Source organism: Mustelus asterias, chromosome 18 (genome assembly GCF_964213995.1).
Source record: "Mustelus asterias chromosome 18, sMusAst1.hap1.1, whole genome shotgun sequence".
Taxonomy (NCBI): Eukaryota; Metazoa; Chordata; class Chondrichthyes; order Carcharhiniformes; family Triakidae; genus Mustelus; species Mustelus asterias.
The window spans coordinates 24,172,924-24,190,953 of NC_135818.1; the positions used below are offsets into that span (position 1 = coordinate 24,172,924).

The 18,030-nt window shown below is 39.9% G+C and overlaps 1 protein-coding gene across 5 annotated transcripts in view; it reads left to right on the forward strand.

Moving 5' to 3' along the window:
- Positions 1 to 18,030, forward strand: part of vps39 (VPS39 subunit of HOPS complex) — a 98,978-nt gene that overhangs the window by 13,669 nt on the left and 67,279 nt on the right. For 2 of the 5 annotated variants that reach the window (XM_078233545.1, XM_078233542.1), the window contains exons 3-6: positions 128 to 192; positions 2,492 to 2,534; positions 10,696 to 10,790; positions 13,736 to 13,834. In XM_078233545.1, coding sequence (XP_078089671.1) covers positions 128 to 192; positions 2,492 to 2,534; positions 10,696 to 10,790; positions 13,736 to 13,834 — 302 coding nt within the window. Of the gene's footprint in view, positions 1 to 127; positions 193 to 1,647; positions 1,708 to 2,491; positions 2,535 to 10,695; positions 10,791 to 13,735; positions 13,835 to 18,030 lie in introns of those variants that run through there. The other 3 variants (XM_078233541.1, XM_078233543.1, XM_078233546.1) reach the window with 2 other exon arrangements.

Sequence of the window (18,030 nt, forward strand, 5' to 3'; positions counted from 1 at the left end):
CATTAAGGCAGGGACGTAATTCCAGCAAGGCCTCAAATACTTTAGATACAGCTAGGAAGTTCAGAAATTATTGTTAGTATGTTTGAAATCTGACTTTTGTAAGTCATTTTTTTCCTTTGTTTAACAGGTAGCAACAGGTTTGAAGTCTTACTAGAAAAGTCCAACAAAAACTTTTCAAAGAAAATTCAACAGGTATGTGGAGCATTCCTCATTAGAGCATTTTTGGGGAGCTGGCGGTGATGCCTGTAGTGAATGTTTTCCAATGCATCACTTTAACTCGCTCACGTTTCCTCTTTAATTCTTTACTCTTTCCTCTGAAAACAATAACTGACAGTGGTGTATTTATCTATTGTCAACATGTCATAATTGACATTCCAATACACTGCACACTACCATGATTAAAATGTGCTCTGTACTTGTGATTTCTCTTACTGCATGTCCTATACCTTTCTAAAAGCTGTGTTCTCACAAGAAGAATCTGCCCACAGTCAGGATTCAGAGGTGGACGCTTACCTTGCCTGATTAGCTGAGAAATCCTGCAAGAGGAATGTCGGACAAGAATCATTTTTGAGTTTGTGGTCTGGAACTTACAGACAATTCCTTCTGCCAGTCTGTTAATACTTAAATTTAAAAATTCTTATCCCGTTCAACTTTCTCCAGGGCCTAGCCATCCCTTTCCAAGTATCCTTCTGCAGCCCTTCAAGTGTTTTGTGATCCTGCAATTTTAGCCTGATATGTATGCCCCACTTCCTTTGCCCCACCATTGGTGGCCATTCCCTTAGCTGTCTAGGTATCAAGCTCTGGAATTCCCTCCCCCTTTTTCCTTTAAGATGCTTCTTAAGATCTACCTCTTTGACCAAACATTTAGACACCTGTCCTAATAGCTGCTTTGGGTTGGTGTGTGATTACTCTCCTGTGAAGTGCCTTGGGATATTTTGCTACATTAAAGACGTTAAATAAATGCAGGCTGTTACTCTTGTCGCCCATGTTAAAACAAATTTCATTTCTCAATGCATTTTTAATACTGTATCTCTCTCGGGAAGAAAGAAGTTGTATTTTTTCCCTCTGGTGTGACTTTGGAGCTGAAGGCTATGTAGATCCATCTGCAAAATGGGCTCTGTATTGAGATACTGTGAGAGAATTAAGTCCTGTGTCTCAGTAAGCCAGATGATCGAACTAACACTGAACAGAGCCTTATTCTTCCAGTCTGCTCAGCTAATTTCGCACAAAGCTTCCCTGTTTCTGAAATCAATTCCCACAATACGAAAATTGTATCAATCACTATGGTTTAGAACCGAGGTTCCCGAGCTGGCTTCCAGCCTCCAAGGGGGTCTGCAGCAGACCAGGCTGATCGCTACAATTTGAGTTTTATGCTATTTCCAGCTCATCCAGTCAGTGGCTGGAGTATCAATCAGGGGGAGAGCAGGGCCTCGGGAAACAAGGTGGGGAGTGGCGGGAGGGAGGTGGGTCTGAGAGTAAATTATAGTAAACATATAAGTAATAGAAAAGACTCCTATAAAATACATTTTTGCTCATTGTTTTAGCGTAGCGCAGTAGATGCAATCATTGTTTTTGTGTTTTGACTCTTCAGCACAATAAAAATGTTTCTCAGGGGTTCCTTCAGTACTACAGACAGACTAGATGTGGGAAGAATGTTCCCGAAGTTGGGGAAGTCCAAAACTCGGGGTTGCAGTCTAAGAATAAGGGGTAAGCCATTCAGGACTGAGATGAGGAAGAACTTCTTCACTCAGAGTTGTGAATCTGTGGAATTCTCTACCACAGAAAGCTGTTGGGATCAGTTTGTTAGATATGTTCAAGAGGGAGCTGGACTTGGCCCTTGCGGCTAAAGGGATCAAGGGGTATGGAGAGAAAGCGGGAGTGGGATACTGAAAGTGCATGATCATACCAAATGGTGGTGCAGGCTCGAAGGGCCGAATGCCTTCTCGTGCATCTATTTTCTATGTTTTGAGGTCAAGAGGGTTTTGTGGCGGGAAAAGTTTGAGAAATCCTGGTTAATTACATTTTCTTGGTTTGCCCTCACAAAATGTGATGCTGTTGTTAAAACATTTCCTGCCCTCAATCACTGCCACTGTAATACCAAGATTAATTATCTCATTAACAATGTAATTACACACACAAAATGTTCCCCTGTCTCATTTTAGAAGAGCATTGTTAGTGCATTAGTTGTGTGAGGACTTGCCGTCATCCGCACGCACATTTCTTCTTTTGACATTTTATGAAGGGATTTGCAGCTTTGTCCCACATTGCTTGTTGACTGCATCAAAACATCATCAGAGAGTCCTTTCAGTTAATTTGCTTTGCCTCTTTCCTCAATTATTTCCTTTTCCTCATGTTACAATGCGCATGTATAATTAAACTAGAATTTTTAATGTCAGTAGCTAAGCATAGTGTTGTATTTAAGCATGACAGATATCAGTTAGTTGAATAGTTCCATCCTGAAATGTGTTCATGTCTTTTTTTTGTCTTCCAGCTGTATGTTGTATCCCAGTTTAAAATACTGATCTCTCTCTTGGGTAAGTGAAAGTGAATTATCAACGTTTAACCAGTATGAACACAGCCATAAATTTTCTACAGCAGTACAGTAATTTTAGAAAATTTAGTTTATCGCAATTTAATTATTAGTACTTTTAAAAAAAAGTTGAGCATATGGTTGCTATTAAACCTGAGCCCCTATAAAAATAGGGAGGCTAAAACTATGGTTGTTGAGTTGAGAGGTGTAATGCATAACTCTGTAAGTAAAGGGAAAGTATATAAATATGGGCTGCAGGTCGATCCTTAATCAACTAGCTTTCTGGAATAAAACAGTCCCCTCATATATAACAGTCCGTGCATCATTCCCTGATGAACTTTAATGGCCAAATTTATTTTGTCAAGATTTTCGTTGCAAAAAAACAAGTAGTGATGTCCTTGGTGCTTTGTTTCAAATTGTCAGAATCGAAAGATCCAAAAAAACCAAATATTTGTACTGTTTGCTTCTTTTGGCTTCATTTCTCTCCCTGCCACTCTCCATCTGCCAAAAGTTGCCATCTTCAGAATCGTACTCCGCTACCGTTGATGAGTAGGACTAAGAAATTAGATAAGCAGAATTTGGAAACAGGACTGCTGCAAGGGATGTCCAAGGGAAAAGCTGTGGTGTCTTTTATTGAGATGAAAGGCATAAAAAAATGAGTATAGTTTGGAGTCCTCAAGCAGAATTTTCCCATCGTAGCCGGCAGGACACGGACCATGCAAAAGTCCATTGACCTTGGGTGGGATTTTCTGATCTTGGGGTGTGTGTGTGTCCAGAAAATCCCTGCCCTTCTTGTCTCATGCAAGCTCGATGACATGGTGAGATGTGAAAACATAGCATTTTCATTATTGTATTGTGTTATGGAGATAAATTGTGTCGAGCCAAGTGAATTTATCATAATTAAAACTTGGTATGCTGACTTAAGTCTAACAATTTAAACATCTTAAGTGATCGCATCCTCTGTCAACCTGGGCTACCTTCAAAGATAAGGGACAGTTTGAAACAAAATCCATGCAAGTATGATACTCAGACCACTGATAGGAACAACTGATGCTACCCGAGAATGTATCCGTGGCAGACCTGCATTCATAACAGGAATCTAGCAAGAGAAGGACAAGGAGCCTTGTGCATCAAGCATTGGATTCATTGCAAAGTGCTTATGGTATCCAAAGAGATTAGAATGGTGGTACGTGCACATAACTATTTAAATGCGTGTATGTTTTTGGTATAATAGACTATTTGTGCTGTGCATTCTGGCATAATGCATAGTTGTGCTTGAGAGAGTTTGTTATTTCAAGCAGCTGATCAGTTATTTTGGCCATGGGAATAGATGCAATAATTGATTTTTGCCTCTAACTTAATACATCCCAAAGTGCTTCACAGAAACATTACAAAACAAAATATGGTTCTGGGCCACACTAGGAGATGTTGGATCAGATGATCAAAAGCTTGGTCAAAGAAATAGGTTTTAAGGAATGTTTGTGATGATGCTGTGCCTTTAAGAAATGTATTTGGGTCATGTTTCTTGTGCATGATCTGTTTTAGCAGTTTGTTTCATTATCAGTGCCATTTTGTCTGTACACGACAATCCCTATTACTGAAACAGCATAATTGATCTTAATGGCTGGGACAGTGAGGTCACGGGTTGTTTTTTGTTTGCGAAAAACGTGATGACTGCATATTTAAAGGAGATTTAAATGTTTAAATGTTCATTTTAGACATTGTACTAAAGGAATAACCTATACTTGCTGGGTGGAGTGATAGAGTAAGTTATTAGGGAAGATTCAGAGATCGTGTATCTGCTCTGAGTACAATTTATAAAGTAGTTATTAAGGAGCATATAAAGATGGAATATCTTCTCTGGGTATGACAAAGAGCAGGTTTCTAAGGAGGGTGCAGTGATGGAATATGCATTTTGAATGTTGAAGCATCTGAATGCGCTGAATGGGCTCGTAACTGATACTTGCTCCATTAGTATGATTAAAATGGGATTTGTGTATTCATTGGATATAGCATTGAAATATTTATGTGCATCTATTGTAATTGTGTACATGCTGATTAAGAGTTAAAATCATTTTGATTCTGTTCCACCTAGTTGCTTTAAGTTCCCCTGTGGATTAAACACCACTTTTGCCAACTGAGAAATCACCAGCCTTTTAAAAATATTTTTGCGAAGTTACGGAGTACTGATTTTGCGGTAATATTCCAGAATATTTTATGCACCAGGCAAGTGATATCTCGTGGCTTTGTGTATTTTGTATTGTCAGTGGCTTGAAGCCTTATTGTATGCCATTCATGGAATATTAATTTTTATGTTCCATTCCAGTATCACAGCTGTTCCATGTCATGCACATTGTATAAAATTGCATGTAGTCAGGCATGTTGACTTCACAGTTCTTTCTGTGTTGCTTCGCATCAATAGTTTTTTTGGGAACTGTACCATACATTATCCCCATTAATTTGTGTGTAGTGTGGTCTGATCTTAAGTATTCCTTAAAACTGTATATCCCCCAAATGAACAAGTTAGAACCATACCACACAGAAGGAGGCCATTCTTTCCATCCTGCCTGTGTCGGTTCTTTGAAAGAACTATCCAATTGGTCCTATTCTCTTTTTTCCAAGCCCTGCAAATGTTTCTTTTTTAAGTAGAGGTCCAATTCGGGCAGCGTAATTTGCTGCATTAAAAAAACACAATCTTCCCCAACTGGTAATTTTGTCTTTTGTTTGTGTTTTCTGGTTACTAATTGTCCTGGGAATGTAAGAGTTTCTCCTTATTTACTGCATTAAAACTCAAAGTTGAACACCTCTATTAAAGCTCCCCTAAACCTTTACTCTTAGGAGAACAATTGCAGCTGATCTACTTTCCCCATATAACTGAAGGCCCTTTATCCCTGGTAGTATTCTAGTGAATCTCCTCTGCTTTCTGCTCAAGGCTTTCTAAAGTATGGTGTCCAAAATTGAGCATAAACTCCATCCAAGGCCAAACCAATAATTTATAAAAATTTAGGATATAACTTCCTTTCTTTATTAACTTGTCCTGCCATCTTCAAAACTTTGTGTTTGTAAATCCCCAGATCTCTTGCTTCCTTAGTTTATATTGCATCACTTCATTTTTACTAAAATTAGTAATTTTTACAATTCTCTGCAATAAATGTGCCCTTATGTTTCTCTGCAGATGACATGGAATTCTGAAATATAGTAACCAAATTGTGAAATTATACCCTGCATAGGTATAAAGTTTAAAGTGCATTCTAATAGCGCTTTTTCGCTTTAGTGGGGTCTTTAAATTAGGGATGTGCTCCAAATAGTGCTGCCTCCATTTTCATTTAATAGTGGTTACTGAGCATGCCCAAAGTGCTGCTTTATAGCTTCCCTCTGCCGACACCGTTCTACTCGCCATTTTTCCTGTATGTCCCATTCTTCTCCCAGCCCTCCTCACCACTTCTCCTGCTCTCCAACCTTCCCTCCCTTGTACTCAGCTCCTCTCACCCACATCACCCACGCCTCTCTCTAGCACTCACTCACAGCGAGGGAGTGTAGGAGGGAAAGAGTGAATGAGAAGGTCAGGCATGGGAAGGAGTGAGTGGAAGAGGCAGCAAACATTTGGCAAATGTTGCGCCTTTGTTTCAAAAGGGCTGCAGGGAAACTACAGGCCGGTGAGCCTCACATCTGTGGTGTGTAAGTTGTTGGAAGGTATTTTGAGAGACAGGATCTACAGGCATTTAGTCGCAAGGACTAATTAGGAACAGGCAGCATGGCTTTGTGAGTGGAAAATCATGTCTCACAAATTTGATTGAGTTTTTTGAAGGGGTAACCAAGAAGGCAGATGAGGGTAGTGCAGTTGATGTTGTCTACATGGACTTTAGCAAGGCCTTTGACAGGGTACCGCATGGTATGTTGTTGCATAAGGTTAAATCTCACGGAATCCAGGGTGAGGTAGCTAGATGAATACAAAATTGGTTTGCTTGATGATAGAAGCCAGAGGGTGGTTGTAGAGGGTTGTTTTTCAAATTGGAGGCCTGTGACCAGCGGTGTGCCTCGGAGATCGGTGCTGGGTCCACTGTTATTTTTCATTTATATTAATGATTTGGATGAGAATATAGGAGGCAGTTTGCAGATTACACCAAAGTGGACAGTGAAGAAGGTTATCTCGGATTGCAACGGGGTCTTGATCAATTGGGCCAGTGGGCTGACGAATGGCAGATGGAGTTCAATTTAGATAAATGCAAGGTGATGCATTTTGGTAGATTGAACCAGGGCAGGACTTATTCAGTCAGTGGTAGGGCATTGGGGAGAGTTACAGAACAAAGAGATCTAGGGGTACAGGCTCATCGCTCCTTGAAAGTGGAGTCACAAATGGACAGAGTAGTGAAGAAGACATTCAGCATGCTTGGATTCATTGGTCAGAACATTGAATACAGGAGTTGGGACGTCTTGTTGGAGTTGTACAAGACATTGGTAAGGCCACACTTGGAATACAGTTCTGATCACCCTATTTATAGAAAGGATATTATTAAACTAGAAAGAGTGCAGAAGAGATTTACTAGAATGCTACCGGGACTTGATGGATTGAGTTATAAGGAGAGGTTGGATAGACTGGGACTTTTTTCTCTGGAGCGTAGGAGGCTGAGGGGCGCTTTTACAGAGGTCTGTAAAATAATGAGGGGCATAGATCAGCTGGATAGTCAATATCTTTTCCCAAAGGTCAGGGAGTCCAAAACTAGAGGGCATAGGTTTAAGGTGAGAGAGGAGAGATACAAAAGGGTCCAGAGGGGTAATTGTTTCACAGAGGGTGGTGAGTGTCTGGAACAAGCTGCTGGAGATAGTAATAGAGGAGGGTACAATTTGTATTTTAAGAAGCGTTTAGACAGTTACATGGGTAAGATGGGTATAGAGGGATATGAGCCAAATGCGGGCAATTGGGACTAGCTTAGGTGTTCTAAAAAAAAGCATGGACAAGTTGGGCCGAAGGGTCTATTTCCATGCTGTAAATTTCTATGTCTCTGACTGGGAGGGTTGGTGAATGGGAAAGGCAGCAAAAGGGAGGGTCGGCAAGTGGGAGAGTTGGATGAGGGAAGCAGCAAAAGAGGTGACATGCAGGAGATGTCAGGGGAGGGAAGAAGAAAGCAGAGGACTAGTGAGCAGAAGTATCAGTTCAGGAAGCTGGAGAGGAGGCAGTCAGGAAAGAAGGCAGCGAGTGGAAAGCGGCAAGCTGGAGGTTGGAATCAGTGAGTAGTAGGTAAGAAGAAAGAGTTTGTTAAGTTTTTTAAAGAGTTCTTAAGTTACTAAGAATTAGTAAGTTAGAGTTAGTAAGGATTTTTGGGTAATTAGATTCAAGGCAGCCAATAGGTTTTTAGTGTAAAAATTATAGGTCAGGAAAGTAACCCCTCACCCTTGTATGTTTTCTTACAGGAAAGTGATTTTTGTTTAGCACATCGATTTTTAGAAACGCATTCGCTGTATTAAACGAGGGATAGGTATATACCCATGTTCTAGTAATTAATGCATATAAACATTTCAGTAACTAAATATTTTGAAATAAGATCACAAATTTCAATAACTTTTTAATGGGCATACCAGGTTTACCAGTTTAGTATACTACAAAGTATGAAGTTATTCTCTACAACATATAATGAAGTAGATGAGCATTGATTCCAGCCAATCCAATTATCATTTTGTTTTTCTTTAAGAATGCTAAACTTAACTTACTTTCCATTCATGCACTCAGCTGTTTCTGAACGAAGCTGTTATCGTGTTCTGGCCTCAACCACTTGTCCTTGGCAATGTGGTTCAGCTTTTAACTGTTATTCTTTGTCCTTCATAAGAAATTGTGGTCATAATACCTGTGACAGTTCTTGGTTTACAGGGCACTATGAAATAAGTGTTTAAACTTATGAAAAGTTGGGACTGAGTAGAATGTTCCAAGTAGTCAAAATGAGTCAGAAATAAGGGACCATAGATAGAAAATTAAACATACTGGGTACTGAAGACAGGAACCTCTTCACAAGGAAGGGTGTTTGGCTGTAGGGGTCACTCCCAGGATTATTGGTTGAGGTCGAACCTAAGGCAACATTTTCAATTGAATAGAGCAGTGAAAGTTATGGGGATAGGACAGGCAAATGTGATTAGGACTATTTGCTCCTGATGCGGATAAACAACAGTTGGGACTGTTTGGGCAGAATAGCCTGTTTCTGTGTTGTAGCTTCTGTGCATATGACTTTAATCTAGTAAGGATTGTTTCTACTTCTAAAAGGTCCTCTGAGGTCTTCTTTCATAACTAAAGCGTCCTATCTTACACACCCTCGTATTTCATCCCTTTAATATTGGAAAGCAACCCAGTTACTGTCTAACACAACGTGTATGTTAAATGAAATTTTGGAATATTAAAACTGATGAAATCTTTAAAGTTGCATGTTATTGAAATTAAGAAGCCCGGGACTCTGATGGAAGGCAATCTTACATTTGATTTTTTTCTCTCTTCTCCAAAAAACATTGACTGCTATTGGGCTCTGATAAAATTGCATGGGCCCTAGTCAGTCTTAAAAACTAGATGCGTAGGTAAATTATATGATGAGTGAGATTTGTTACGCATAACACCTAACCTCAGTCCTGTCCTCAAGTGTCCACATGTGCATTTCCTACCAAAGTCATTAGATTGCAATTAGAAATAGACAGTCAACTTAGGTGAAGTTAATTGTAGCTCCTTAATTGCCACTTCAGCCAGCACAAACTAAAAATTGAGCTCAAGGCCTTCTGATGCAGACTGCTTTGACTAGCTAATTCATGTGATGCCTTAAGTCTGACCATATTGTTCTCAGCCTTCTGACTAAGATCAAGTATAGTTTTGCTGTCCTGCACTTGGTTGAAGTCATGACGTTACATTGAAACTTCATTTGAAGCAATCTTTTTAAAGCGGCATCTAGGCCTTTTGGCTAAGATGCAAATGAGATCAAGCCTTGGAGGAGGTGCAATGCCTGCTCCAATTAGCTTGGATCATGTAGACCAAGCCTAAGACAGGAAGTGGTGAGCCTGTCTTGTCAACTTGGATCTGGAATGTCTCACTTGTTGAGACTTTGAATTGGATATAAACAAAATAAAATCTTGTTATGTATTTCAGACATCTGTTTTATGTAACAAAAGTAATCATGATTCTGCACAAAATCCAGCTTTTTTCCATGCACAAACATGTAACAAACATGACTTCAATTTCTGTGACTTCCTATGATCATGTGACAATGGTTTGAGGAATTGCTACAAACAGACCACATTGTGAGTAATTCAAATCTGGTGACTGGAAATGTGCCTGCCTGTTCTCTGATCCTGTATGAGTGAGATATTCCATTACTTGGCTTAAAACAATGAACTGGTACCCATCTTTGACCAGTACAGTTTCCCCTTTCCCCTCCTCAAAATGTAGGATAAGTGAAGTTTCCTAAAAAAAAATTTTTTAAACAGTCCTCATTGTAAATGTGCACATGAGTATATGCTAAAGCACAGCTATAGAATCATGGTTTTATTTTGTTCTGTTGAACATTTCATGGATTAACAGTTCTGACCTATTTGCAAGCTAATGTGTTGCACAGGATGAATATAATAATACAATTTTCTTGTTAATAAGAGTTTAATTCTATTGCTGTGGGAGACCATTACGGTATCTTCCAGCATGTGTGAAATCAAACATTATACAACAAATGTAGCATTGAGAAGCCAATATAAAGTGGCAAAATCATAGTGGTGGACATCAGGAAGTAGAAAAATTGCTTTAATTGTTCTCTTGTAGGAGCAGGGAAAACTGAGGTGGTGAGGATATTTGAGATTCTGGAAACTGAGTAGGAGATGCTGCAGTCAGTTTGATGTGTATGCACTTGTGTAGGTTTAATTTGGATTTTTGGTTGATATAATTGTCAGTTTTATTCTGCGTTTGTCTTATGCTATGAAAAACATCCAGTAGTATAATTATGCGTTCTTGATAATTGAAATAGGAGTGAGTGCTTGAGCATTAACACTTGGCAAAATAGTTAAGATTATCACACAACATTAATACACACTGGATGAAGTGAGGTTTTCTTACAAAATATAGGCAGCTAGCAAGTACCACTGTTGACACTGGTATTAGTGGAGAAAGGTGGTTTTTAATTACATTTAAATATTTTCTCTCCCTGCAGAAAGTAATATTTATGTTCATGACTTGCTGACATTCCAACAAATTACAATGGTTACAAAGGCCAAAGGTGCCAGTCTGTTCTCCTGTGACTTGAAGGTAAGTGACAAGGTGTGCAAAACTGTGGTGTTGCTAATGCTTTTCATGAGTACAGCAAGTCTCTCTTTTTAAAAAAAAAATTCTAAAGGTAATTTTGATGCTGGGGCAACTTGCATTCTTCCTCTTAGGTGTCAACAATAATTTAAAGAGAGAGAGGATATGAGAAAATGAGAATGCATGTTTTACTCTTGGTAATGGTCTTTCTTTTGCTCCCATAAGTAGTTGAACAGAACCCTGGCCCCTTTTTAAAGATGTTCCGCTTTCCTCTTCTGCAGCTGGTACTTGTTACTAGGGTATACTTGCACAAATGCTGGCAGTCCTCCAAGTGGCCATCCATATGAGTCTGGACAGTGTCAAGGGGGATTTGGAGGGGTTGTGCATGGTAAGGGAGAGTATTTGTGCCTGCTTACATCCACATACACACACTTTTCAGCAGAGGTCTCTGAATGCTTTTCTATTCCTTTCACTCCTTTTTCAATCTGGTGCACTGAGAGTATTTGTAGTTCTCAGCTAAGGGGAGCTGTCTCATTGAGACCATGAATCAAACCTGGTACATGGATTAGTGTTACACTGTGCAATCCCTTTATTTAAGAACTAGGAGCAGGAGTAGCCCATCTGGCCCCTGGAGCCTGCTCCGCCATTCAATAAGATCATGGCTGATCTTTTTGTGGACTCACCTCCACTTACCCGCCTGCTCACCATGATTCTTAATTCCTTTACTGTTCAAAAATGTATCTATCCTTGCCTTAAAAACATTCAATGAGGTAGCCTCAACTGCTTCACTGGGCAGGGAATTCCACAGATTCACAACCCTTTGTGTGAAGAAGTTCCTCCTCCACTCAGTCCTAAATCTGCTTCCCCTTATTTTGAGGCTATGCCCCCTAGTTCTAGTTTCACCCGCCAGTGGAAACAACTTCCCTGCTTCTATCTTTTCTATTCCCTTCATAATCTTGTATGTTTCTATAAGATCTCCCCACATTCTTTTAAATTCCAATGAGTATAGCCTCAGTCTCTCCTCATAAGCCAACCCTCTCAACTCCGGAATCAACCTAGTGAATCTCCTCTGCACCCCCTCCAGTGCCAGTATATCCTTTCTCAAGTAAGGAGACCAAAACTGTACACAATACTCCAGGTGTGGCCTCATCAGCACCTTATACAGCTGCAACATAACCTCGCTGTTTTTAAACTCCATCCCTCTAGCAATGAAGGACAAATTCCATTTGCCTTCTTAATTACCTGCTGCACCTGCAAATCAACTCCTTGAGATTCCTGCACAAGGACACCCAGGTCCCTCTGCACAACAGCATGCTGCAATTTTTTACCATTTAAATAATAGTCCATTTTGCTCTTATTCCTACCAAAATGGATGATCTCACATTTACCAACATTGTACTCCATCTGCCAGACCCTTGCCCACTCACTTAGACTATCTATATCCCTTTGTAGACTTTCAGCGTCCTCTGCACACTTTGCTCTACCACCTATCTTAGTGTCATCTGTGAATTTTGACACACTACACTTGGTCTCCAACTCCAAGTTTGCAGTCAATTCGTGACTTTGAAATTTTCGGGCGGCACAGTAGCACAGTGGTTAGCACTGCTGCTTCACAGCTCCAGGGTCCCAGGTTCGATTCCTGGCTCGGGTCACTGTCTGTGTGGAGTTTGCACATTCTCCTCGTGTCTGCGTGGGTTTCCTCCGGGTGCTCCGGTTTCCTCCCACAGTCCAAAGATGTGCGGGTTAGATTGATTGGCCAGGTTAAAAATTGCCCCTTAGAGTCCTGAGATGCGTAGGTTAGAGGGATTAGCAAGTAAATATGTGGGGGTAGGGCCTGGGTGAGATTGTGGTCGGTGCAGACTCGATGGGCCGAATGGCCTCCTTCCGCACTGTAGGGTTTCTATGATTATGAATCAGGTTCATAGGGAATCTAGTAAACCGAACTGCAGCTGCTTCTTTCTTAACACTTTCTCATTCATCTCTTACTTTGATAGCCTTTTAAAAGCCAAGAGCTATATCCTCCATCCACAAAACTGACAGGCAGATTTCTCCGCTTTTTATATTCAATCATGGGTTATGAGCATTGTTGGCAAGGCCAGCATTTGTTGCTCATTCCTAATTGCGTTAAAGCTGCTCCTGGCATGTTCTCCTGCACTCCTCCGTTGCTTTTAGGGGGCTCAGTATATCATTCGCATGGAAATTCATAATTGACAATATTCTGAAGACGAAGGAAAGAAGTACTTTAATTTTAGTGTTTACAGTTTAACTGACTGGCCCCTCCTCTTCTAGAGGCATTGATTCCTAGGTGGGTTATGTTTTTGTGGTTGCCAGTCACTTCTGGCAATTCAACCAATGAACTATTTTTGCACGAGCCTAGAAACTACCAAATTAATCATCCATGGTACACAACATCTGTGAACATGCTCGTGTATTTACCTGCACATTAGCCAATAAATGTTCACATGTTCATGTATCAAAAGTAGGGGTCATTTTCCATTTTTCCCCTTTTCTAACTCAGGTACAGATGCTAATCAAATCACCTATCACCATCATACCTGAGATCAGCAAATCCCAATACAAACCTGTTTCTTTAAATTTGGTTGTGTGGCCCAGCCACTTGTTACCTTAAAGTTGACCTAAAGTTTGGCCTTTGGAGTTGAAAATTCATTTGCTATGTTGCTTCTGATTGTAGGTAAAGAAGATCTGGCTACAGTGGTCGTTATGCAATCACTGTTACAATAGTGAAAAGTAAATTTGGTGTAGATTCAATGTAAATAATGCCGTTTTTGAACTCGACTTTAACTCCTGAATTTATATTACATGGTACACCGTATTACATATGAATAAGTGTGTAAAATATATATATTCTACATATATTTTTGACCAGAGTAGGAAATCGGACTAACTATGTGTTTCTTTGGATCAATTGGTAACATATATTCTGTTTTCAGCGATCTGATGATGATGAGCTGATTCTCAATATGTGTGTAGCTATGAAGAAAAAACTTCAGCTTTACTACTGGCGGGACCGGGAGTTTCATGAAACGCAGGTGAGGTGTCCTGAATTGAGGGAAGCTCCAAGAAGATTGCATAAAAGACAGATGATGCATTTATGGAAACTCTGGGTTCCTGAGCGATAAGTAGAAGCGTAGTCATATTTTAAATTAGTCTTTTGGGCCATCTTCAAACTTATAAAATGGCCAGTCATTGAATGCTTTGTGATTTCATTAATGTCATTGAGTTAGATCAAACAAGTGAATGCTTTCCCCTTGACCAGATTGTCAGTTTTTGTGATGTTGAATGAGGAAAAAAATATTGTCTGTGACACTGTGGATAATTCCCCAGCTCCTCTTCAGAACCATGCCAAGAGATCTTTTTGTTACAATCCTTAGCCACAACCCACATCCGATGGAGAAAGATCTGGTTAGGACTAATAACGTTTTGACTAAAGTAGACAAGACTCTTGCTAAATAAATGAAGCCACAAGATTCTATGGGTTTTGGAACAAACAAAAATAAATTTCAGAAATTTAAAACTTTTTCCAATATCTATCTTGTATTCTAACATTCAAGGGTAATTATGAGGTACATTGAACAGACGAACTACGGTCGAACACCTACACTATACAATAAATGACATATATGCCCAAAAATGGATTTCAGGGATTCTCAACAACCCACCTAGGTGTAAGTCATATTGCAGCCAACTGATCTCACTGAAACTTGTCTTTCACATGAGGATTTCCAATTGCCAGTTTCAAGACCTTATCTTGGACTTCTCTCCAACAGTTGCTTCAATGATGGCCCACCTCATAGGATTTCACTCATGCCTTGTGAGATTCCATTCCCCTAGATTTCCGAGTATACTTGAGCATCAACTTACAAGCATAGTTTCAGATCTTTGGCTGTGGCAAGCAGAACACCACAGCTCCAAAGGGGTACCTTTGTCTCAATGGCCCACAACATAGTCACCAACCTTCAGCTCCCTACTTGGATTTTAAAGACTTCTTCTTGATTCTGACCAACAGATATGAGGTTCTTGCTGCCTGTGTGGATAAGAAGGATTGCAGAGTGGATGAGTAAACTGACCATGGCACCATGATGTGGAGATGCCGGTGTTGGACTAGGGTGGGCACAGTAAGAAGTCTCACAACACCAGGTTAAAGTCCAACAGGTTTATTTGAAATCATCACCTAATGAAGGAGCAGTGCTCCGAAAGTTTGTGATTCCAAGTAAACCTGTTGGACTTTAACCTGGTGTTATGAAATTTCTTACATGGCACCATGGTGCAGGATGCCATTCAAATAGAGGGATAGATGCTGCTCTCTGCAGTCGTGACCGGGAGCTTCAAAGGTTGTGCTGCTTGCCTAGTGCCAGTGTTAAGGACATCTCTCGTGGCTGGAGACAAACTTAAAGTGGGAGGAGGCAATCCCACTGTTGTTGTCCACATTGGAACCAACGACATAGGTTGATGGTCTGCTGAGGAACTTTGAGGAGTTAGGGTCCAAATCAAGACACAACTTCAGAGGTAATGATCTCTGGGTTGGTATTTGAGCCACCTGCTAATTGGCGTAGGGTCAAAGAGATTAGAGAATTAAGAGGGATAACACTGAAAGTAAGGACATTACTGAGAAGGTCCACTTTGTCTTAGAAGACCAGGAAGTAGAATCAGTATAGGTGGAAATTAGTAACAGCAAGAGTCAGAAAAGACTGGTGGTGAGTTTCTAGGCCTCTGACAGAAGTTTTACAATTAGACAGTTAAGCAAAAAATTATTGAAGTTTGTAACAAAGACCGTCTAATCATTTGAGCATTTTAATCTTCATATCGACTGGGCAAGTCAAATTGACAAAAGTGGTCTGGAAATGAGTTTCTAGAATGCCTTTGTGACAGTTTCCTAGAGAAGTACATTGTGGAACCACCTAGGTATTATAGCTATTTTAGATTTAGTATTGTGTACTGAAACAGGATTAATTAATGATATCAAAGTAAAAGATCAGGTGGGAAATGGAATCATAATGTAACTGAATTCTGTATTAAGTTTGAAAAAGACATGTAGAACTACAGTAATGTTTTAAAATGCAAAATCAGTCTTTTACTCCACCTTCAAATTCTTCTCTCAGCTACAAGTTGCCAGACTCTGGGTGCTTTATGGTTTCCTTTATATTATTGCATTGGATGGAACAGCTGAGCCTGAATGAGATAATCTGCTCTTGTGATCTTGAATGAGTTAAAAATATTGCTCGGGGATAACTTCCCTGTTCTTCAAAACAGTCATGATGTGGAGATGCCGGCGTTGGACTGGGGTAAACACAGTAAGAGTTTTAACAACACCAGGTTAAAGTCCAACAGGTTTATTTGGTAGCAAATGCCATTAGCTTTCGGAGTGCTGCTCCTTCGTCAGATGGAGTTGAAATCTGTTGATTTCCACTCCATCTGACGAAGGAGCAGCGCTCCGAAAGCTAATGGCATTTGCTACCAAATAAACCTGTTGGACTTTAACCTGGTGTTCTTCAAAACAGTGGCATGGGATCTTTTACAACCACTCGAGCAGGCAGTTTGGACTCTGTTTAATGCCTCTTCTAAAAGACGATAATGCAGTAGTCCATCAGTGCTGCACTTGGAGTTTCAGCCTTAATTTTTGTGATCAAGCCCTGGAGTGGGACTTGAACCTGAACCTTGTGACTCGAAGGGAAAAGTGATACTAGTTGAGCCGCAGATGACTTTTGTCACGAACTCCAATCACGAGCATGAATTTAAACTTAAAGACAATTGCAGAGGTATGAGAGAGCACTAAGGTTTATTGCGTAAACAGATTGCAATTAATGGCAATAAATATTTTCTTAAAAATTAAAATGTTGAACAACAATAAATTCCATTTTATAAAGAAACACAAAAAATTGAGAAGAAAGATCCATCTGTGGCTTACTAATAAGGAGGTTAAGGGCAGCATCATGTTGCATGGAATAGTAGTAAGTCCAAGGATTGAGAATGCTTTTAAGACCAGCAAAAAGTTGAGAAGGGAAAAAAATAGAACATTAGAATAAACTAGTCGGGAATACAAAAACTGATTGAAAGAGCTAAAATAAACTTAAGTCTCTTGGAGGCATAGACAGGAAAAATCATGATGGGGAATGAGGAAATGGCAGACTCGTTAAACAAATATTTTGTCTGTCTTCACAGTAGGACACACAAGTTACATACTAGAGATGGCAGTTAACCTAAGCGCTAATAAGAGTGAGGAAATTATGGTAATTAATAGCAAAAGAAAAACCTTAAGGGACAAAAATCTGGCAAATTCCCAGATCTTGATGGCATATGCCCCAGGGTTCAAAAACTGTTTGCTGCAGAGATGCTGGTTATGTTGTTTCAAAATTCCCAAGATTCTAATGTGGTCTCGGCTGATTGGAAATAAGCAAGTGTAGCACTGCTATGCGCTAAAGGAGGGAGAGAGAAAACAGGAAACCACAGATCCATTAACCTGACATCGGCTGTCAAGAAATTAATCTCATAAAGAAGTCTCAACAATACACTTGGAAATTGCAATCATATAAAGATTTAAAAATGGGAGCATAAGTCGGCCATTGTACAGAAGCATTGTACCATGGTACAAGCACAGAAGTCAGCCTGCTCTGTCATTTGATAAGATCATGTCTGATCTGTTTGAAGTCTATGTTCCCTTCAACCCTGATAACCTTAGATTCTTGTTTCGCAAGGGAATCAATCTACCTCCACCTGAAAAACATTCAGTGACCCCCATCTCTACCACCTTTCCAAGGATGCCCAACCCTCAGAGAAACATTCTCCCAACCCTCAGAGAAACATTCTCCTCATCTCTATCTTAAAAGGGCGACCCACTAATTTTAAAACAGTGCCCCTAATTCTGGACTCACCCACAAGAATAAACATTCTTTCCACATCCACCTTGTCAAGACCATTCAGGATCTTGTATATTTTAATCAAATCACCCTTCACTCTTTTAAACTCCAATGAAAAAGAGCCCAGTTTATCTAACCTTTTTTCATAGGTAAACCCACTCATTCCAGGTATCAATCTAGTATACCACCTCTGAATCGTCTCCAATGCATCTACATTCTTCCTTAAATAAGGAGACCATATCTGCACACACTATTTGAGATCTGGTCTCACCAATGGCATGCATACCTAGAGCATAACATCCTTACTTTTATATTCAATTCTTCAAAATCAGTATGATCAGACAAAATCAGCATTTCCCTTTACGAAAGGG